Source organism: Theobroma cacao, chromosome 2 (genome assembly GCF_000208745.1).
Source record: "Theobroma cacao cultivar B97-61/B2 chromosome 2, Criollo_cocoa_genome_V2, whole genome shotgun sequence".
NCBI lineage: Eukaryota > Viridiplantae > Streptophyta > Magnoliopsida > Malvales > Malvaceae > Theobroma > Theobroma cacao.
The window spans coordinates 4,281,285-4,304,270 of NC_030851.1; the positions used below are offsets into that span (position 1 = coordinate 4,281,285).

General features: G+C 35.4%; 3 protein-coding genes and 1 non-coding gene across 5 annotated transcripts; all 4 read left to right on the plus strand.

Annotated features, from left to right (window-relative positions):
* LOC18607790 (probable receptor-like serine/threonine-protein kinase At4g34500) lies at positions 3,131-7,114 on the plus strand. The gene is made up of 7 exons (XM_018115196.1): positions 3,131-3,816; positions 4,328-4,432; positions 4,527-4,649; positions 5,406-5,576; positions 5,683-5,812; positions 5,895-6,104; positions 6,729-7,114. Exons 1-7 carry the CDS (start codon positions 3,284-3,286, stop codon positions 6,846-6,848), a joined length of 1,392 nt encoding a protein of 463 aa, XP_017970685.1. The 5' UTR covers positions 3,131-3,283; the 3' UTR covers positions 6,849-7,114.
* Positions 8,542-13,181, plus strand: LOC18607791 (cyclase-associated protein 1). The gene is made up of 10 exons (XM_018115195.1): positions 8,542-9,103; positions 9,731-9,899; positions 10,297-10,361; positions 10,860-11,166; positions 11,257-11,404; positions 11,505-11,614; positions 11,771-11,826; positions 11,914-11,970; positions 12,165-12,308; positions 12,780-13,181. The coding sequence occupies exons 1-10, from the start codon at positions 8,828-8,830 to the stop codon at positions 12,864-12,866; spliced, it is 1,419 nt and encodes a 472-aa protein (XP_017970684.1). The 5' UTR covers positions 8,542-8,827; the 3' UTR covers positions 12,867-13,181.
* On the plus strand, positions 16,659-21,559 carry LOC18607792 (glucan endo-1,3-beta-glucosidase 7). Of its 2 annotated transcripts, XM_007042148.2 has the most exons (6): positions 16,665-16,915; positions 17,107-17,402; positions 17,648-18,016; positions 19,514-19,837; positions 20,533-20,830; positions 21,178-21,559. In XM_007042148.2, exons 1-6 carry the CDS (start codon positions 16,861-16,863, stop codon positions 21,213-21,215), a joined length of 1,380 nt encoding a protein of 459 aa, XP_007042210.2. In that variant the 5' UTR covers positions 16,665-16,860; the 3' UTR covers positions 21,216-21,559. The 2 variants fall into 2 exon arrangements, with proteins under 2 accessions (XP_017970683.1, XP_007042210.2); XM_018115194.1 differs by lacking the exon at positions 21,178-21,559 and having other exon boundaries at positions 16,659-16,915; positions 20,533-21,084.
* TRNAE-UUC lies at positions 22,575-22,646 on the plus strand. The gene has a single exon. It is a non-coding gene; the product is annotated as a tRNA-Glu (tRNA).

Here is a 22,986-nt window from a genome sequence, read left to right on the forward strand (position 1 = left end):
CTTCGCTTCCTTTCTATGTTTTCTCTGCATTCCTCTCCCCCTTTATTCTTTGCTCATCCTATTCTCCACACCTAATTATACAGCTTGTCATAATACTATGTACTTCAAAATTTGTTTCTTTCTGTCACTTTCAACACATGCCTTTTACTTGTTAACATATACCATCTCTTCCTAACCTAAAAGAACACCCCCCCCCCCCCCCCCCCCTCCAAACTTACCAATGAAACATATATAAATATGAAAGAGCTTTCAAAGGTAGGGTTGCCATAAGTTTTCAACAGTCTAGATAACTACAATGGTCATGTGTCTTATTGAGGAAGAATTCAATGTTTCTAGATCCAAGTTTTAATCGGCGAGTTCGATTGGACAAATCATTATCATGATTTTGAGATGGGTTTTGCATGTGTCTTCACGAGCTACCCAGTCCATTTGTTAATGACTATGTTTGGAGTGGTTGGACAGTACTGTGTGAGTAGTTGTTACTTCTCCTTGTGAAAATATGGCTACAAAATTACTTTACGATGGTAACTCAACACTCATCAGGTACATACCAAGAGTTTAGATTTTATATTTACTCATGTAGGCTTCTTCACAGTGGAGTCAAGAAGGTGACGAATGATACCAATTGTCATTTTTTAATTTTCAATTTTTTTATTATTATGTAAATATATAAAACCTGCTATATAGAATATGATTATAGTTTTAATCTAAACATATTCTTTACTAATCTAAATTTTAATGGTTACATCCTCTGTAGGAGAGAATTTCATAGACCTTATCATCATGTTAAATTAAGGAAGCATAGCTACCACTGATTTTCTTTTTCCTTTTTATGATACATCTGGATTCATTGCTACGCATATATCCTCAGCCACCTAGTTAGTAACGAAATTTTGAATTCCCAGCAGGGAAGCCTGACGCTGCTGGAATTGAATCAGTACTTCCTGTATTAGGACCTAACTCACGAATTCTTTACATTCCTCATTAATGTGTTATTCCGGGGCCCCGCTCTCAGTCCCCCGTTGTAAACCCTATTAGGCTTTCCTCATTGGACGGGAACACCGACAGAAAAATGACTTCATTTGTTCTCAAATTTACCAGAATCGCCCCCCACCCCACCCCTTCATTGATGATTATCAACTCGTTAATGACATAATTATTGCTAAAATTGAAGATTAGTTGTGTTTTCGAAATCTTTAGCTAGAGAGTACTAGCTATGATGTGGATTACATACCTTAATCTGAAGTTGAATATTTAAATCCTCTTTTTTTCAAATGAATAATGTGATTGTCCTTAAAGCCAATTTTTTATTTTAGCCATTGCTATTTAATTTTGTTCAAAATATCTTTGGCACAGCTTCTGTTATATTTGACAATGCTTGTTGTACCAAGTTTTGCAGTGACGAGAAGCAATAACCGAAATCATAACACATGGGCAGTTTTCACCTACTGCAGTTTCCTTTCAGATCTGGAATAAGTAGAGATCCATATTCGGAAAGTTCCAACAACCACCATTAAAAAAAAAATGTTATAGTCCAGGGTAAAAACACTAGAGAAAAGAAATGGTGGGTTCCGATCAGATTTTGTGTAGTTGTTAAAACCAAGCAAAAACGAGGTTACCAGACAAATCCCATTAGGTAGCAAGTTTACGTTAGACACTCACATTCAACCTGGTTTAAGTGTTGAAGACAAATGACAAATGGGGGAGTTGTTTAAATCTCGGGCGAATTCTGGTCGGCTTAAATTGTGTTCTACGTAATGGGCTCCTTTGCCATCGTCCCCTGTAAATGTTGGTTGAAATTTAAAAAAAAAAAAAAAAAACCTATGAAGCGCGGATCCTTAACCTAATGTAAAACGTTGCTATCGTCGGAGAATCTTTGTTCCAAATTAAGGAAATTGATCACAAAGAGATGCTTAGTTTTCTTAATCTCATCATGCTTTGTTCCTTTGAATTTTGCCAAACAACTGCCTACCCTCTACATTTTCCAAGACTTTCTTTTCAAATGATACCCTATATTGTTGGAAGGTAATCAATCTTTAATTAAAATCATTATGTTTGTGTATATTACAAATTTTTGTTAATGATAAAGAAAAATTAATATTAAAAAAAGATAACAAAATTTTGATTTATTTAATTAGAGTTACAGTACAATACTGTTAGTTTATTAGGATTAAACTATATATATTATTCATTTTTATAACATACATAATTTACATATTTTATCATATATACAATTTTTTATAATATAAGATTTATCTTTTTTTATTCAATAAATCAACAAGAATGGTTTTTTTATATAAAGGAAAAAACAGCTAATAGATATCGATGACATCATTTTAGGTCAACTTATTTCTAATTTATCTGTAAAAATAAAATTTAAAATTCTTGATAAATGAGTATTAAAGATAAGAAGGTTTATAGATAAGTCTTTGTGATGTGTGGCTATCCAATTGACATTTTGATTGATTTTATGATAAGCATAAGTAATTTAGCATTTTCAATTTTGAGGAATCAATTTTTTAATGTCCTTTAGTAAATAAAAATTCGATTTGAAAGATGACAAAGACTTTGCAAAATTTTGCATTGCGAGCATGGAATTAGTCTCAATTATAAGCTTTCTAAATGCTTTGTTCCAGCATAACAATAATCCATGGAAAAGCACCCAAAGTTCAGAATAAGAATGTTTTTAAATCTAATAATTTATAGTTGCAATTGAATAATATGTTTTTTTTAATTACTTCAAGGAATGAATTTAAAAAATGAGAATTAATACCTCTTATGATGTATTAATTGTGAATGAAATAGCTTTTTCGCTTGTGTAAAAGTCCAGAGACTCACATTATCATTATCATAATTAAAACTAAAATTAAGAATTAAAGACTCATAATGGTGCTATAATCATCATTTTTCTTCTTGGATTAAGGAAAAGGGAAGAATGAAAAGGGCTTTTTTGGTCGTTCGGGGTTATTTAAGTCATTTGAAAGCACAAGGAGAAGAGCAAGCAGAGTAGTCAGTCTACAGTGGCATTCCCGTAATAAACCCGCAAACGCAAATCCAATATAGTTACAACTCATCGTGTCCTGTCTTCTTCACTGTTTGCTTTTTTTTTTTCTTTTCCCTTTGTATCCGTTGAAACCTCTTCTTTTTCTTTGTCTTTATAGCACCCGAACCCTTCCTTCCTCTAACTTTTCCCACTCTTCAAGCCCTCCTTGAAATCGTTATCTATTTCCTTCTAACATTTTCTTTCACTTTCCCGAGAAAATTACTTTCCTCACCGGAACCAATGCCGGTCACCGGCGAAGCCGACGACAACAACAAAAACAACTCTATAACTCACATTCTTTCCTCAAAAACACCGTTGTTCAACCTTAAACTCTACGTAGTAATATCTATTCTCGTAGTCTTGATACTTCTCCTTTCTTTCACAATCTTCCTATGTTTCCGTTTAAACAGAAACGCGCGCAAGCGGAAAGTGAAGCACAGCTCAGGTCTAATTCCGTTGGTTTCCAAGGAGATCGTGGAGATCAAGGCGTTGGAACAAGATGTAGAATGCTTTACTGATGAGGGGAAAATAGGAAATGTGGCTCCGAAGAAGAGTAGCGAGGGCGTTAGCGATGATGCCTCGGGAGCCAGTGACGTGTCGGCGGATGTTCAGAATATCGGCTGGGGTCGGTGGTATAGCATGAAGGAGCTCCAGATGGCGACACATGGATTCGCCGAGGAGAATGTGATCGGTGAAGGTGGATACGGCGTCGTGTTCAGAGGCATTTTGCAAGACGGTTCCGTCGTTGCTGTCAAAAATCTGCTTAATAACAAGTACGTAAACTTCTTATGTTCATTGATTCAGGATCGCGCTTTCCTCTGTTTGTTTCTAGGGAAAAGACAAAACAGTTTCCGGGAAAATCTTTCTCTTGCTTATTTTATTCATGCATGCTAGATCCAAGACAGACTGTTGAAAGATTATGTTTTTGTTCTTTTAATTGCTGTTTTGACTTTAATTTGTTTCTTTTAAATTGGGTTTGCCATTATAACTTGATTACCATCTGGCTTTAGATTGCTTTTGTGATGGTAAATAAAATAAATTAGATGTCTTTGTTGCGTGGCGTAGTACTAGGAAAAGTAAAATGGTTCTTTTTTACTTTGGTGTGCCTTTATTTTAATATTAAAAAAACCAAAACTGTTTTCACTTTCTTTGCTTTTACTTCGTCTTTCCTTTTTTTTGTCCTTACTCTTGACTGGGAAAAGGAGATAAAGTTTTGTTTATTTATTTATTTACTTTATTTGGTTTAATTGCTGTCTGAGCGAAATTTCTCTGCATTGTTCACAGGGGCCAAGCAGACAAGGAGTTCAGCGTGGAAGTTGAAGCCATTGGCAAGGTGAGGCACAAGAACTTGGTGGGTCTAGTTGGGTACTGTGCGGAAGGTGCTCAAAGGTAACTTTGTTTTTTATATGTCCCACTTGACAGTCAACCATTGTATCTTAAAATGGAAATGAACTGGCAATACTAAATTACACCTTTTATTCAGGATGCTTGTGTATGAATACGTTGACAATGGGAACTTGGAGCAATGGTTGCATGGTGATGTGGGGCCTGTTAGTCCTCTTACGTGGGATATAAGAATGAAGATTGCGATAGGAACGGCCAAAGGGTACGAAGTTTCCTCTTTTTTCTTTTTCCCCATCTCATGAAGCCTTATTTATCTTGCCTCTGCTTGAATGTTGAAGAGTGAGCAGAACACTTTTGTTTCTTAAATTGCTGTGTGACACTAAGTAGGCTCAACTTATCTTCCCATATTAGAGCATAAGAAAATATAAGTTTTACACGTGAAGTTGCATAGCATCTTAATTAGCATTAATCGTGCCATTCTTGTGTTCCTAAGAGTGTGAGGTCACATTTGTTACTTATTATCCTTAATGATGGAATTATGTCCAGTGAGAAGAAGAACAAAACTGAAATTGAAAAATGCTATAAAATCCTTTATTTTTTATATTCAATATCTACATGTAATAAGGGTTTCATGAAGACCTTGTATACCCTGATTTTGCACCTTCTTACTTTAAATTTTATTAGTCTATAATCTCAAAGTGGCATCTACTTATGAATTGTTTTTATTTATGAGTCTTGTACTAAGATGGGTAGTTTTCTTGTAGTTAAAACTTAGATATTAATTGCTAAATACTGGAAGAAATCCTCAAGAGTGTTTTGTGAGCTTCTTATTGTTAAGTGTTAAACATTACCAAATTAAAGCTTGGTAGGCTCCTGGACCAGATTGATTCATACATATATGGGTGTGTGTGTTACTATGTATATTAATTTCTTCAAGCGGTTATTGTGGTTTAGCTTTTGTCTTACTTCCATCCTTCTTCTTTCCGCTAAATTCTTATGGTTTTTGTTTCTTTTGCAGGTTAGCCTATTTGCATGAGGGGCTAGAACCTAAAGTCGTGCATCGTGATGTAAAATCAAGTAATATTCTTCTGGATAAAAAGTGGAACCCAAAAGTATCAGATTTTGGATTAGCCAAACTCTTAGGATCCGAAGCTAGCTATGTCACTACACGTGTAATGGGAACATTTGGGTTTGTTCTCTGTCATAGTCCCATGTCTATTATTTTAGCAGATGGAACAAATATATATACCTGCACTATTGGTTCTTATCATGTTATATTTGTTAATTCCCTGCAGTTATGTTTCCCCGGAATATGCAAGCACAGGAATGCTTAATGAGGGAAGTGATGTCTATAGTTTTGGAGTCCTACTCATGGAGATAATTACAGGGAGAAGCCCCATCAATTATTCTAGGCCACCTGGAGAGGTAAAAACAGTGTTTCACTTGCAATACCTTCATTGAATGCCAGAACACCATAATAAGACTTTTTCTATTTGATGTATTTCAGATGAACTTGGTTGATTGGTTCAAAGGTATGGTAGCAAGTCGTCGTGGAGAAGAGCTTGTGGATCCATTGATTGAAGTTCAACCTGCTCCTAGAGCTTTAAAACGAGCACTGCTTGTTTGTCTCCGCTGTATAGATTTGGATGCCAATAAGCGACCAAAAATGGGGCAGATTGTTCATATGCTTGAGGCAGATGATTTTCCTTTCCGCTCTGTAAGCCCTCTTTCGACATGCTTTCAGCATAGCCTTATAATTGGTCCTTTAGTATTGATAATATGCCATCACCTTAATTTGAATGGTTTATCATCAATTTTAGTCTGATTTGATTGGTTCTGCTGGTCAAGAACAGCAGATTTTCGTGTTCTTTCTGTGAAGGCAAGATTTATTTTAATGGCCAATGTTTTCTTCTGAAAGAATAAATTTTAAATAAAGGGAGCCATTTGGGCTCCTTTGAGTTTTAGATGTCAGAACTCTTTTTATCATGCTGATAACGCATATTGAGTTTTTTGTACTACTTTTTATGTTACCATGAGTGCATGATCTACAAGCATTCAACGTCTAATTGCTGTATGGCTCTGCAAATATTCTTCTACTAGTGAAGTTGTGCATGTGAAGAAGTTGAGAGGGTTTTATTGACAGAATGTTGTCATGCCGTTTACAAAGTTAAATATGTTTATAGAAGCACTTAAACATGCTAATGTAATAATCTAGTTGTCCTCATATCCACAAGGTGATTACCCATTTCTAATTATTTGAGAATACTTTTTCATCATATATTGCCTCTGTCTTGCCCTGCTTTCAGCTGCTTCGATTGGTTACCTGTTTTGTTTTCTACAGGAGCACCAGCCAATGCGGGAGAGAGATACAGTTCCGTCTTCTGTGCCAATGTCTGTGAAAGGTGCACACCCAATAAAGCATGCTGAGAATGTTGGTGTAGAGAAATCAAGATGGAGATAATTGTTGTTTGTTCAAGGCATTATGGTTCCTGAGGTCAGATTATGTTTTAGAATAACGTTTACCTTAGTTCACATGAAAAGATTATACGCCTTGAATGTGCATATATACATATAATTTTCCTTGGTTACTTTTTGTCGATACACTGCGGCATTTTGGATTTCAATGAGCCTTGTAAATATGTACTTGTCTTTTAACATTAATCTATACAGTCTGTTAAGGATGTCAATCTCTCTATTTATATTGATTAAACCTTGATATACTTTGTATCTGCCAAAGACTTGTTGAACTCCATATGAAAGAACCGATGCAGACTATTGTCGAAATTCAGCTGACAGTCATTTTTAATCATCTGCAACATGATTCCTGCTCCAAATTATTTAGTAATAGACATCTGTAACTGCTTGTAAGATCTTTAAAATTTCTGCTTTGACATTCATGGTATTTGAAGTGAGCAGAGGTTTGAAGTTTCTTACTTGGCGTGATTTACCAAAAACATCAGATACCTTAGATTTCATGGGGACAGTGGTTTAAAAAATAATTGAAACTTAGGAATCCATTTATGATTATTTAAGCAAGTTCAACCAGCAACTGCAAGTGTAGCAGCACCAGTCACTTGCCTGCAGCGTAATTTGGACCTTAAACACTGATATCTTACCAGATGAAGATGTGCCCGAGAATGGAAAAAACCGTTTGCCAAAATGGTAGCTCCTACCAGAAGAGGAAATGCTTCTATGTTCAGTTGCCACCTAACTTGGTGTCCTGTTGGTTTCACCAACATCACAAGGCACGCAGCTCTATATTCTGCTTTCACCGACGTCGTCGAGTACCTGCACTATGGTTATTATTGATATGACATTGGTTTGTTGAAATAGCCCATCATCCCCAGTTGTTTTCAGCAGGAAATGGCAGAGCACTAATTGCCAGGAGGGTTAGCAGCTGAAATCATATTACTGCTTCCGAAAGGGAGACTTCCCTTGCGAATCAATTCCCTAGTCCTTTTTCCCGTATTCACCTCCTGCGAAGTTGGCATCATGAGGCCATGGCAGTGTGAAGGTTAAAATCTACTTCGCCAAGGCTATGACAACTTTCCCAAAGATATCTAGTTAATTCACCCATGTGAAAATTGAAAAAGCAAGTTAAGCGACCGTAGCCCTTTGTTTGGTCGGTTGGGAAAGTAACATTTGCACTGAAATTTTTTCTGTTTGCCATCATTTTTGGGTCACACCATTCTAGTACCTCAGTCGTTGGCACATGGTTAAACAGTCATGTTGAGTAGCATGCTCCTTGGTCAAGGGACCAAAATCATGTCGATCAAAACAAGCAAATTGTTAGCCAAACCTGCAGTGCTCTCTCTAGGTCAGAAACAGCCGAATTCTCTTCGTTAAGAAACTAATCCTGCCCATCATTGTTCTCTCAAATTGCCTAATCCCGTGGCCCAAAGCTATGCTTTTTTCTCCTAAAATGCTATTAATTTAGGAATAAAACAAAAATGCCAAAAAAAAAAATTGAAGGTCAGACGCATTAACAGCCAATCAGACGGTTGATGGGTAGGTTACTTAAGTCTTAATCTCTTGGGTTGGACCCACCTCAACATGATTAATGCGCTAACTTGGTTTTATTTTATTTAATATAATCCACTTCACAGGTGTTGCACAACGCAGGAACAGCCAATAATCCAGCTTTATCCGACACGTGTCCCCCGTCAGATTCCATCTCTGAACTCCATCAGCAAAGCAAATCGCGCGCCATTAAACTCCACATTTACAGAACTATCATACCCCAATATTATTCCTCTCCCTCTCTCTCATACCTTTCGGCGATTAAAGATTAAAAAGAAGAGAAAAAGGAAAAAGAGAATAAAAAGTAGTTATACTATACAATCATTTCAAACTCTGGATCTGCTCTAGGGACAAATTTAAAAAGTTTTGGAGCAGATTTGAAATCGATTCAAGAGAGTGAAGGGAGCGGTTAGTTTGAGTATGGAGGGGAAGCTGATAGAGAGGTTGGAGGCCGCGGTGGCGCGGCTGGAGGCCCTTTCGGCGGGGGGTGTCTCGGCGAGGGATCTGCCGGATGTTGGTGTTGAGGTGGCTACGGATCCGTCCATTGTGGCGTTTGACGATCTGATGGCTAATTATGCGGCTAGGGTTTCGGCTGCTGCGGAGAAGATTGGAGGTCAAGTGCTGGACGTGACTAAGATTCTTGTCGAGGCCTTGTCTGTGCAAAAGAAACTTCTTATCGAGATCAAGCACGCACAGGTTACTTTCCTCTTTTTCTTTTACTTTAATTAAAATTTTTGTTTGATTGAGCTATTTATTAGTTAGTTTTCTTTAAATTATTGCATTTTGCGATGAATTGTGTAAAATTTAGTAAATTAGATTTAGATTTAATTCATTTATAGCTTAAATTTGGTCGTAGTGACGATTGTACAGAAGAGAAGAATACTGAAATTAAGTGGTTTTGGTTTCAGGTTCTATGCGAAGATATCTTATTCCATAGATTTTATAGCATTGATTCCAATCCAGAGAGTGTCCATTTCATGCTTGTAATCTGAGGATGAAAGTTGAATGACCTTAAGAAAGCATGAGAATTATTGACCAATGACTAGTTATTTAGCCATTTTTTAAGAAATAATATTAGCAGGGAAGCATATTAGGAATAGAGTATATAAGAAGCTGTCTGAAGATGTTATCATTGAGGAAACCAACATTTGGTGGCTTGAGTGTTGATATTATGTCTTTCGAAGAAGTTGGTTTTAGATGCTAGGGAAAAAAAATATTGGTCTTCCAGCTGCTACCTACTTTTTATTTTTTTACTCTGCAATTATTGTACCAGTGACTCTATTGTGTTCTGAAATTTTGATTGCATTCAATCTGTTGGTACAGAAACCTGATATGGCAGGCTTGGCTGAATTTCTCAAACCGCTGAATGAAGCGATCATGAAGGCTAATGCTATGACAGAAGGGAGGCGATCTGATTTTTTCAACCACTTGAAGAGTGCTGGGGACAGTCTGTCAGCTTTAGCATGGATTGCATACACTGGCAAAGATTGTGGTATGTGAATGTATGTTGTGGCCTATTTGCACATAGCTATGCTTGTATAGGAGCCTGGACAATGGAGTGGCCAGTTTGCTCAATGAAGTGACTCACTTAGGGTGTAGCATAAATCCTAACTTATGTTGAACAAAATCAGGAGTCTGATTCACACTATTTGTTTAAAGTGTGAATTTATATTCCTGCCTTTGTTCAAAGCTTGAACAAGGCTCATGCTTTCAACTCACATGCTTAGGCCTCTAGCAAAAAATGAGTGGTGGTGCTGCTTGTTGTGTAGGTCATCATATCTAGTGAAGGTCTTGCTATGTGTAAATAGCCATTTTATGATTTAATATGGCTATAGCATATGATCCTACCACTTGCTGTTTAATTGTTGGTAATGCTTTTCTTATTCAAGGTATGAGCATGCCTATTGCACATGTGGAAGAAAGTTGGCAAATGGCTGAATTTTACAACAACAAGGTACTTCTTTATTTGTTGGAAGCCAGCAACTCAAACTCTGAAACTGCCATCCACTATGCATAATTTCTGTTGCCTTGAAGCTAAGGAAGAAAACTTAGGAACAGCGTAAGCATAAGAAGGGTGCTAAATCTTCTTATCATTTACATATGTTAATGTTTCTTTTCTCTCTTTTCTTTTTAATCTAAAAAATGGCCAATGGTGTTGTCATCAGTCAGATAAACCTCTCTTTTTCATGTAATTAATTTTTCCCCAACAAAGATATGAAATATATATTAAGAAAAAAGAGTAAGAAAGTTTGTTATGTTGAACTTTATTGAGTTAGTAATGCTACCATTTTTTGATGTTTGGTGCTTTTAGTTTCTTTGTAGTAAGTGGTGATTAACACATTCTGGTTGAATGTATCCTTTTCATTTAACATTGTCCATTCAATTGATATGATTGTCCATATGAGCAAAATAGTTAGTTGGTTGGTACTGAAATTTGCATTGTAAATATCAGGTTCTTGTAGAGCATAGGAACAAAGATCCGAACCATGTTGAGTGGGCCAAAGCTTTGAAGGAGCTGTATTTACCAGGTCTGAGGGATTATGTCAAAAGTCATTATCCTCTTGGCCCAGTATGGAGTGCTTCTGGTAAAAAGGCATCTAGTGCTCCACCAAAAGCTTCTCCACCAGGTGCCCCTGCACCTCCTCCTCCTCCACCTGCTTCTCTTTTCAGCGCAGAACCTTCTCAGCCTTCTTCATCACGTCCAAAACAAGGGATGGCCGCTGTTTTCCAAGAAATCAATACTGGAAATGTCGCTTCAGGTAATTCTCTTTCCTCCTCCTTTCTGCTTTCCTGTCTATCTTTTTTATGTTGATATTAGGCAACTGTGGTCTGAGTCTCTTCATGTCTAGGCCTGAAGAAGGTGACTGCTGATATGAAGGCAAAGAACCGAACAGATAGAACAGGCATTGTTAGTGCTGGTGAAAAAGAAACACGTTCCAGCTCATCTTCTTTCTCAAAAGCAGGACCACCAAAACTAGAGCTGCAAATGGGTCGTAAGTAAGTGTGCATGATTTCTGCATGCTTGTTTAACTTTTATATAGGTGGTTGGTGATGGTATGTGATATATTAATTATCTCTTCCTTGTTAACATTGGCAGGTGGGTTGTTGAGAACCAAATTGGAAGAAAGAACTTAGTTATTGATGACTGTGATGCCAAACAGTCTGTATACATTTTTGGATGCAAAGATTCTGTTTTGCAGATTCAGGGTAAGTCTTCATAGGCATAATTCTTTTTTTCACATGGCATTGTAGTTTCTTTACATGTGCAATTGTTTGCTTTGGCTCTGTGAATCTTTTTGTTATTTAAAAGAGATGACCGTTAAAAAGCCCAGAGCAACTTAGTATAGTTGTAACATTATGCAGGGAAAGTCAACAATATAACAATTGACAAATGCACTAAGATGGGAGTGGTATTTAAGGTTAGTAGGGCAAAGATCTATTCTTGACATATATATTTTTTAGAAGCATAACATATATTCATTTATGCCTTTGACTTGAATGGCCAGGATGTTGTGGCTGCTTGTGAGATAGTAAACTGCAATGGTGTTGAGGTGCAATGTCAGGTATATTTCTTCTTCTTCCTTCTGATACAAATACCTTGAAACCAAATGCTGACCATGTTAGTACATTCCGTAAATTAGCATATAATGGCCTTTGGTTCCATGCTCTTTGATTGATATTGTTACTACTTACTTGGGCTGTAATTAGTTATTGATAGTTTTTATACTTATGATTATCTACTTTGTGGCTGTTTTAGGGTTCTGCTCCAACAATTTCGGTGGACAACACATCAGGCTGTCAGTTATACTTAAGCAAAGATTCTTTGGGGGCATCTATAACAACAGCAAAGTCAAGTGAGATCAATGTATTAGTACCTGCTGCTGAGGCTGACAGTGACTGGGTAAGTTGACAAGTTTTTTCCAATATATTTTGCTTTTCTTGTTTAGTTTTATTTTGAAATTTGATCCTTTCATTTTGTTACATGGTTGCTTGAGTTTTCTTACAACATTGTTAAGATCACACACCCTAGAGAATGTAGGAAAAATAAAAATACTACGCTTTTGTAACTAAATTCAATTATAGGTAGTCCTTTGACTGTTTAAAAGAGGTATTTGCTTTTAGATTTTTAATTAGACCTTTGTTGAAGATAATTTAGGGTGTTTAATTGCCATTATCTTACCTCTGTTTGTGTGAGCTACTACAAGAAGAAATCTCAGAAGCATCAAGCAGTTTAATGGTTTCAATATTCAATCATTTTTTGTGCATCAGTGGGAAGTTAGAATTGTGCTAGTGATATTTGCTTAATTACAAGAAGGATGCTGTTGGTTTATTTTTGTTTACTGTGGATGGCTTACCATGTTTTGTGTTGTAGGGGGAGCATGCTTTGCCGCAACAGTATATCCATGTATTTAAGGATGGCCAGTTCGAGACTACTCCTGTCTCCCACTCAGGAGGTTAATTGGGACTTATTCTAATCAAGCATTTAGCCTTCCTTTTTTAAAACTTTGCTCTTTTATTTCCTTGGACAGCAGTGGGTGATTTTGGTTTTTTTCTACCCTTGATTTGATCGCTGTCTATATATATATATATCTATGACACGCATCCGTTGGTCATCATCTGGTTTATTCCTTGAGTTTACTGAAAACAGTTTGAATCTCTTCCATGATCTCTTTTAGTGTTTGTTTTTGGGAGATGAGTTGAGCTTTTTGCAACTATTTATGTTTTCATTTGGAACTTTAATTTTATTATGTTCAGCTTTCTGATTTTTCTTTAACGAATTATACTCTTATAGCACGTTTGGTTGTGGAAATGGCTTATTTTCAAGAAATTTTGATTCTTTTGTTTGGTTGAAAAATAGTCCAAAGAATAGCCATTCTATAGGAATGATTATTCTTCATAATATTTTAAAATTAAGGAATAGCTAATATCACTTTCTCTCATGGTATTAGTTATTTCATGATTGAGGAATAAATTTAAAAATTGATAAAGATAAAAATATCTTTTACAAGTTTAAAAAATTACAACTTTATTTATATAAAATATTATTTTTTTTCTCTCTTCTCTTTCTCTCATTTTATTTTAATTTTTAATAAAATATTAATATTAAATTATAAATAAAATATTAATATTAAATTATAAATAAAATATTAATATTTAAATTATCAATTATTAATAAAATAATTAAAAATATAATAAACTAATATCATTTAAATTATATAAACAATATTAATAATTAAATCATCAATTATTAATATTTTAAATAAATTATCAATTATTAATATTAAAAAAATAATAAAATAAAAAATTAATCANATAATATTAATATTTTATTATATAACTACTTAAATTATAAATAAATATTAATATTGAAATTATCAATTATTAATATTTTAAAAATAAAATAAAATAAAAATTAATCATAATAATATTTATATTAAATAAAATATTAATATTTAAATTATTAATAATTAATATTTTAATTAAATTCTAGATTATTAATATTTAAAAATCTAATAAAAATAAAATATTATATAAATAATAAATGATGTTTTTATTTTTTTTATTTCAAAATTATTATTACCAACTAAACATTACAATAAGTCATAATAATTATTCTTATCATATTTTTTTTGTTATACTAAATTAAATAATAATTATTTTATTCTATTCTCACTTCATTATATTTTCACATAATAATTATTTTTTTCTATCAACCAAACGGACCATTAGTGTATATATGTGTGCATATTTTGAAGTCTTTTTTGGATGTTCTTAAAAAGATCTTCTGTAATAAAATGTGAAATGTGAAACTATTGAACCCATGAAAGACGAATAGAAGACTGGCACTCTTGAAATGCTGGGGGCAAACAGGCAAACGGCCTTCTCCAGCGATGCTGACATTATGGCAATGCTAAAACAATATGTTCCTTTTTCTTTTAGGGCGCAAATGACAATCACATGGTGAGGGGACACTTGTCTATGACAACGATGCCCTGCCTGTCCTGACATTTCTTCCATGCATTATTACGCCTTCCAAAGTGTGCTGAAGATCAGTTTATGAATAATAAGTGTACCCGGGATTTGTTGCCATTCCTAAGACGTAGCTCATGTAAACTTAAAAATATTAGTATTTTCCTTTGCTTGAATTGGGATTTGGGGACTACTTAATCAAACTTGGCACTATTTGATGTTGATATCTGTAGGTGAAACTGGTGCGGATATGAGCTGTAGTTCATGGGCCTGTCCAGGCAAGTGCTACCGTGCTCGAGTGTGCTAAATTTGTTTGTACTTGAGCGACGGGAATGGGCTGGGATATGACGTGTCGCCATTCGAAAATTGCCCTCCTCATATCGGCTGTTCAATTATAAGCAACATTAGGTCCACTAGGAGATGACTCTTTTTGAAAGTGGGGTAAGTAGCAAATCCTTGGTAGTTGGTGGATCAAATTCCGCACAGCTGATTTACCCCATCTTCTATTCCTATCAACTAGCGCCCGATTCGGAAAGACCAAGGCCAGGTAGGAGAAAGTGACACAAGTTTCGTCCTCAGAAAAAAGAGTTAAAGAGGATTGGTGCTCCATTCGACGACATGACTTGTGACTTTGGAGAATCATTATTTAGTCAAGGTGGTACCGTCGATCGGTTTAGGCAAAGCATAATTTATCTGGGGGGTTAACATCTGAACAATATAGTTCAGTCCTAAGAACCGAATTAATAAAAACTAAAGTATCAACCCCTAAATATAAAGCCGAAACAAAATTTGATCAAACAATTTACCCATAGATTAGGTTTAAGTATCTCAAACTTCGCTTCTTTGAGTGAAATTGACCTGTTTAGGCCCTAAACACGACTAAATTTTAAAGATTTAGTTAGTAATTGCTCTCAAAGTCCCAAAACCACTAATGTTCTTTATGAAAAATTCACTTACCTTTTTAATTTTGGATCTAATATTATAACATTAGAGAATGAAAAATTATGGAAAATGACTTTTCTTGATAAAAATATTTTAAAAGTAATTATTAAAATAAATTTAACTGTATTTAACCATATTTAGTCATGACTTGACGAAAATACATTTTAAACTATTTCAAATAAATTAAACCATTCATCACAATTTCTCCTCATTTCTCTCCATTTGTGCTTCGGATTTCTCTCTCACCATCCCAATCTCTCAAATTTTATCGATTTCTCTGTTCGGCATTCGTCTGTTATGCTTTCGATTTCTCTCTCTCACGTTTTCATATTAGGTATTTTAGATAAAACTAAAATGATAGAAATAATCACAAATGTATGAAATAGCTTTTAATTGAATCAATTCATGAACTAGATATCAATAAACTCAAAATTTTGAAATTTATAAATCTAAGTTTTCAAAATTTTTTTTTATTTTTAGTCAAAGTGGGTGTTTTTGATAAAAAAATATTTGTATTTTGATTTATGAAAACATGTTAGAAACACTTTAATCTATGCCAAATTGTCAAAAAAAAAGTTGAGAGGATTTGAAGTTTCATAGGCTTTTGTACATGACGTATCACACGTTAACCATGGCTTGTCACAGATTTTTGTATATGACGTGTCACATATTTTTGTACATGATGTGTTACACGTTAATCATGACTTGTCACAGGTTTTTGTACATAACGTGTTACAGATTTTTGTATATGACGTGTAACACGCTAATCATAACTTGTCATAGGTTTTTATATATGACATTTAACATCATAACATGTAACTTCATTAAAAGTAATTTTATCTAACTTAACTAAAAATAATTAAAATTATAAAAAAATTATTTTTAAAAATATTTTTTAAATTTTTTTTTTTAAATACCCCGTTAAAATTGTAAGGTAAAAAGGGTGAACAGAAGGAATGGGTTTCGAGTACCAACCTGCTAGCTCTTTCTTGGAAAGGGCGTTGTGGAAATACAACTTGATTGGCCTCAGAGACAGAGATGAGATCACCCACAAAATATTTGGATGAATGGTCCTCCTCTCTGCCCCCCTCCCTACTCCCACGCCAAAGGAAATAAAAAGAAAGAAAAAACGTTCCCTACGTTCGTTTCCCTAATAAAAAACAGGAAAACTACATCATGCAATGCAAGGGTGGAAATATGCAAAGGACGAGCGGTCCCAGTCCCCGGCATGAGGTAGTTGGAAATATTAAATTCCCACTCATGAATCAGAACCTGCTTGGAGTTTTCTACGACTCTACAACACACCCCACCCTTTTAACCGTTGCATATACTGTTACTATTCCTAAACCCGAACCTTTTCCAAACCCACTTTCCTTTCCATTTCGCCTTGCGAATGTGAACTAGTACTACTAGTATTTTCTCAGCTTCCCCACTTCATAAACACACCCCTTTCAACTTTCAAACAAGTACTCAGCTTAAGCAATAAGCAAGACGGCACTCTTCCCCTTTCACGCACACACTCTCTCTCCATCTCCCCTTGGATGGCAACTCTCTTCCTCTTCCTCTCCTTTCTCCTGCTCTCCTTTCACTTCTCAAGTAAGTCTCTTGCTACCAAAATTCCATCGCTTTCCCTTTCCTTCCTTGACCGAGAAAAAAAAAAAAACAGACGTACACTAGATTTCACTATCTGTTACTTCACTTTCAACAGCGTAACTTAGAACTTGACTTAGTTTTAATAATTTGGGTTTCTTTTTTGTTTGTTTGTTTGTTTGTTTGTTTGTTTATAGGTTCAGAGTCGTTTATTGGAGTGAACTATGGCCAAGTAGCTGACAACTTGCCGCCTCCATCAGCCACCGCGAAGCTTCTACAATCCACGTCGATAGAGAAGGTTAGGCTGTACGGTGCGGATCCGGCTATCATCAAAGCTTTAGCTAACACCGGAATTGGAATCGTTATTGGAGCTACTAATGGAGATGTTCCAGCTTTGGCCTCCGATCCCAACTCAGCTGCTCAGTGGGTTAACTCGAATGTTTTGCCCTTTTACCCTGCCAGCAAGATCATTCTTATCACTGTTGGCAATGAGGTTACTTTCGAAAATTACCATTTGTCCTTTACAGTCTCCTTTTTTTCCACTTTTTAAAAGATTAAAAAGGGGGCGATGTTTGTTTAAGAGGAAAAGATTGGAACATTCTTAGATTTCAGTAAAAGTGAGAACTTTTCCTCGTGAAAACCAACACCAATTTTAGTGACAAGAAAATATTTAAATCGCAAATGTTTTTTTGATTTGTTTTCAGTTCATAATTAAAAAAATTCTGTTGTTTTTGACAGGTTTTGATGACAAATGACCCGAACCTGATAAACCAGCTTCTACCTGCAATGCAAAATGTCCAAAACGCCCTTAACGCGGCCTCACTCGGTGGCAAGGTCAAGGTCTCGACGGTTCACTCCATGGCGGTGTTGAGTCAGTCCGACCCACCATCTTCCGGGTTGTTTAGCCCGAGTTACCAACCCGCGTTGAAGGGCTTGCTTCAGTTCCAGAAGGAAAATGGGTCCCCTTTTGCTATTAATCCGTACCCATTTTTCGCTTATCAAAGTGACTCCAGACCTGAAACGCTTGCCTTCTCCCTGTTTCAACCTAACGCGGGACGAGTCGACTCAGGAAACGGGATCAAGTACACGAACATGTTTGATGCTCAGGTTAGCCAATTAGTCCGCTTTGGTTTTTAATTGGTGATTGTAAGATAAAAGTAATCGTTTTCAGGGAATGTTTAATTGATTATTTAATTGTCGGTGGGCTTTCCATGCACGTGTGAACTGATTATTTACTACTTCGATATGGGCTGGGCTTGTTTTGGTGTTAACCAAACCCATCTAAGAGAGTTGACATGGGAGTCAACAGACAACAGTACGGAACATACGTGGAACATACGTTAGTTTTGCCCAGTGGTCTACGACATTGACGTAGGATGTTCACAGTTCAAGGATTAGATCGGATGAATTCATTTCTTTATTTTTGAGTTGTCATCGTTTTGATTTACTTTTTGACTTAAACCGACGATTCCTTTGGTTTTTTCTTTCTTTGCCTAATCTCCAGCTGTTTCTTTTTTAAATCAGGGTGCTTTGTACGTTTTCCTTTTTAAGCCACCAATAATATGTATTTACTCTTTAGGAATCACTTCAAGAAATAACTGGCGGCACCCTTTGTTCAGGTTGAGTTGGTTAACTGGTTTATGATAACACCTTTCATCTGATGATTGTTCATTTGTTTGTTGTTCGATGTGATGATAGGCTCCTGTCTTGTCTGTCATGGTTTTGATGACTTTTTTCTTCCATGTGGTCCCTAAATACATACGAGTTAGTAGCAGGGTATTTGCTTCAGTATCCTCTCTTCTTTTTTTTTTTTCCTTATCGCGTTTTGGGACAGAATCTAAATCTTCGAATAAATTTATATTAAAACTACTGAATTTGTTGCAAAGTTTGATTAAGTTCGTTATCTTGTTGCAATTGGCCAGGGGGCATAACGTTTGATGTTAGGAACGTTATTACGGATCCATGTATACATGGCACAAATGAATTAGCACTCCACCGTCATTTCTCCCTTAACTGTAAAGATCTGGGCTATATTATGTTATTGTAAGATGATAAAATGACTAAAAATTCATTGTGCATTTACGCAGAGCATGTGATATGTGATATGTATGCATTTGTCTGAGAAAGAGCCTGACTCTAGGCGTCTGAAGTGATCTAGTGATGACCCCTTACTAAGTTACTGTATCTCTTTAATTCCTCTTGTCTTTTTCATTGAATAATTGGAGGGACTAAGTGTCGTTGATGTGACTTGTTGTGCTTGGTGACAGGCTGGCCATTGCAATAATTCTAGGTTTGCTCTTCCAGGATTTCATTCATGGTTGGATGTAGATGTATGGATAATCAAAGTGAACACATTTTAACGAGGTCCAAAAAAATATAACCGTCATGTTACTGGAAAAGGATTATATTTCTTACCATAACATAGTAATTTGGCTACATATTATGGCATTTGAATATTTACTGTCAGTCCTAAATAACTGAAATGTTGCTCTGTCTGAATATTATCTAGCATGCTGGCTTAGCAGTTGATCCATCAGTTGGAAACTTGAGTGCAATCGAATGATTTCATGCCTTTTAACACCATGAGATGATTATGATGTGCAGGTCGATGCAGTGCATTCTGCCTTGAGTGCTATGGGGTTCAAGGATGTTGAGATTATGGTTGCTGAGACAGGGTGGCCATATGCTGGGGACAGTAATGAAGTTGGACCTAGCATCGAGAATGCAAAAGCCTATAACGGGAATTTGATTGCCCATCTGAGATCAATGGTCGGGACTCCATTGATGCCTGGAAAATCCGTGGATACATACCTCTTTGCGCTCTATGATGAGGATTTGAAATCTGGCCCTGCTTCTGAACGGGCATTTGGACTTTTCAGGCCTGACCTTTCAATGACATACGAAGCTGGGCTTTCAAAGAGTAGTCAGGTGAGTCTATTAATTAGTTTATTTGAATTTAAAAAAAAAAAAGAAGAAGAAAAAACCCTTATCAATAATGGTTGAAAAACAATTCTTATTATTCTTAATGGAGCTTTTGTACAATCTTAGTCTGAAGGTTATGTCACGGTGGCAGAAAGCTGAATAGAAAGTTGTTTACAGTTAGGTACTTAGGTTTCTTATAAAATAGTGCGAAACATATGTTACAAGAGAGTAGATGATTATGAAGATAAAATTTTCAAGCCAGCTTTAAGAGATTAAGTATCGTGGAAGCTCAAACCGATCAAACGATTGTCTTAAGGCATATGACGGAATAAGTTCAGAGTAATTCCACTCAAGTAATCACAGTTAAAGACTGCATGAGATGAATTGTCAAATATATTCTGAAGCTAAGTTTAGCTGCCATAAATCAGGTAGTGTCTCCCTAGCTGTAAAAATTACAAAATCTTGTTACCCATTATTCTTTCAGCCTCAAAAAAACTTTTTTTTTTTTGCACCAAATAAAGGCCTCCATGAAATTTGTTCTTAGAAAATTTCAGAACTTATTGAATTGAATGATTCATTGGACTATTGTATTTGTAGTAGCTGCCATGAGTTTTAGGGACAAGTAAGAAGGCTACTTGAATTCCTGAGTGGCATTTATTGTTTAGTAAGTGACGTTCTTATCTACTTTTTCTATGTTCCAGACTCCATCAACTCCACAAAATCCTGTAACTCCAGTGACTCCACAACCAAAACCAACTGCATCTGGTTGGTGTGTGCCAAAGGCTGGTATATCTGATGCTCAATTGCAGGCAAGTCTAGACTATGCATGTAGCCAAGGCATTGACTGCGGTCCAATCCAACCCGGAGGTGCCTGTTTCGAACCAAATACTGTCGCCTCCCATGCTGCTTATGCCATGAACCTTTACTACCAGACATCTGGCAAGAATCTATGGAATTGTGATTTCTCACAGACGGCAACCGTAACATCCCAAAATCCTAGTAAATATCTGTCCACTTTTAATAATGTGAATAGATTTCGAGGAATAATCCATGGAAATGGACTTGTAGTAAAGCTTATCCTCTCTTTGTGGTATTGCTGGTATCTGCAACTTAGTTAAGCATCTTTAAGGAGTCTTAGCTACAAGGATATCTTTAACATCACTTTGGAATCCGAAGATTATGAAAATTTGATATCTGTGGTTTATTACTGCCTTATCATTAAGAATAAGTTCAGTGATTCACATGAGAACCAATTATACCCTCCCTTATCTCAGTATCCACGCATTTCTCTCCTTTTTTGAGTTTCCGTTTTTTTTTTTCTGAATGGAAAGTTCCTCTTATTACAGGTTACAATAATTGCATCTATCCTGGTGGGAGCACCTGAAAAGGCAGATCAAGGAGATTTGAAATTGAGCAAAGAAAATGAATAGTTAAATAAAGGGTGTGGGCCATGTGTACCAGTGTGGGTCTTGGTTAAAAAGTTTTTGACTGAAAAGTCTTCCCCTTTGATCTGGATGCATTAGGTGTAGCTTTTCCCTCTCTGATATTTATTTGATCTAATAAAGTTAGGGATGGAAAAATTCTGGCTAAAGTGCAATGATGTTGAGTGAAACTTTAGTGGTAAGAATGGGGTCCTCCTTGCTCCCTGCCATGTCTATGTACCATGTTTTCAAGCATCCAATTATATAAAAATGCATTATTGTCAATGATTTTGGCGTTTTCCATGTTCCCAACTGTGGATTCATGTCAAGTTTCAGCTGATTTTCTTAAACTTGTGCTGTTGAGAAATTCCAAATAACATTGATTATGGAGGTATGCGCCTTTGGTCAAAATCAAGTCTGCATGGCTCTCTTTCTCTCCTGTCTGTCTTCAATGTAGTAACGTTTAGTTGTGGAGGACGTATAGTTTCTGTATGTGAAAATGGGTTTCCAAATTCCAAGACTTCAGAAATGGAGCAGCCATGGCACTTTTGTCTTCTGGTGGAAAAAATTGAATGAAACATGTCCTGAAAACTCTCAGACCGAGATGCTGTACCATAATTTTACCGTTGAAAGTAACCAGACCTCTGAACTGTTTATTATCCAGGAGATTAAAAAGATGACGTAGCGTTTGGTATAAAAAAAGTGATAGTACATTTTTTGTAATGTGTTTAATTAAATTATATTATAATATTTATTTTTTAATAAATTATTGTAATGTAAGATTGCAATGCAATCATATTACAGTCAAGGGATGTAATGTGATTGTAGTAAAAAATTAATACAATCACATTCATTGCACTCTGTAATATTTTTAAAAACACTTTTACTCTTAAACTTTATTACTTTATTAAAAATATTTTGTAATTTTATAATTAAATTAAAATATATAATATAAAAAATTATATTAAAAATAAAAAATAAGATTATAATAAAAAATAAAAATAAAATATATGATATTAAAAATATGTTTAAGAGATGATATTATATAAAAATTAATAATAAAAAATATAAATATATTAAATTTACATTTTAATAAATAGAGATAATTTTAAAAATTAACATTATATTTCCAGCAAAGTACTTGTAAACCAAATGCTGTAATGTTATTTTTTTTACATTTTAATCATTATTTTACTTGTATATCAAATACTGTAATGTTATTTTCCCTAAAATCATATTACTTGCAATGACCATCTGTGAACACATTCCTTTTTGTTTTTGAGTTGCTATTAATTGATTTCTGTTTTTTCACATATCAAAGCTCCGTTGTCGTCCAGTGGCTAGGATGTCTGGCTTTCACCCAGGAGACCCGGGTTCGATCCCCGGCAACGGAATGATTATCCGCCTTTTTAACCGACAACAACTTTTCACTGTCAGCACAGAGAAGTGATTTTGTTATTTTTCATGATCACAGTCAAACTCTCGTATTTTCTACCTAAGCATTTGGAAATGGCGAAGACTAAAAGAGAGATTGGGCGCTGCAATCTGGTATTGCGGCAATGGCAAGAAAATATTCGTGGTGACAACCATTTGGCGGCGGGGAATGCCCTGTCCTGAATATAATTATCTGTTAGGCCACTGCTTTAGACCTTTTCAAAGTTTACATATAAAATTACAATGTCAACTCCTCTTATATGCTCTCTCTAGATGTTTTAAGATTAGCACCAACAACAA

Excerpts from the sequence above, each read along its gene's own strand:
- LOC18607790 (XM_018115196.1), top strand. The coding sequence starts at position 3,284 with ATGCCGGTCACCGGCGAAGCCGACGACAACAACAAAAACAACTCTATA. Across the intron at positions 5,813-5,894 it reads ATTCTAGGCCACCTGGAGAG|ATGAACTTGGTTGATTGGTT; the intron begins GTAAAAACAGTG and ends GATGTATTTCAG. Across the intron at positions 6,105-6,728 it reads ATGATTTTCCTTTCCGCTCT|GAGCACCAGCCAATGCGGGA; the intron begins GTAAGCCCTCTT and ends TGTTTTCTACAG.
- LOC18607791 (XM_018115195.1), top strand. The coding sequence starts at position 8,828 with ATGGAGGGGAAGCTGATAGAGAGGTTGGAGGCCGCGGTGGCGCGGCTG. Across the intron at positions 10,362-10,859 it reads CTGAATTTTACAACAACAAG|GTTCTTGTAGAGCATAGGAA; the intron begins GTACTTCTTTAT and ends TGTAAATATCAG. Across the intron at positions 11,405-11,504 it reads GAGCTGCAAATGGGTCGTAA|GTGGGTTGTTGAGAACCAAA; the intron begins GTAAGTGTGCAT and ends TAACATTGGCAG.
- LOC18607792 (XM_018115194.1), top strand. The coding sequence starts at position 16,861 with ATGGCAACTCTCTTCCTCTTCCTCTCCTTTCTCCTGCTCTCCTTTCAC. Across the intron at positions 16,916-17,106 it reads GCTCTCCTTTCACTTCTCAA|GTTCAGAGTCGTTTATTGGA; the intron begins GTAAGTCTCTTG and ends GTTTGTTTATAG. Across the intron at positions 17,403-17,647 it reads TTATCACTGTTGGCAATGAG|GTTTTGATGACAAATGACCC; the intron begins GTTACTTTCGAA and ends TGTTTTTGACAG.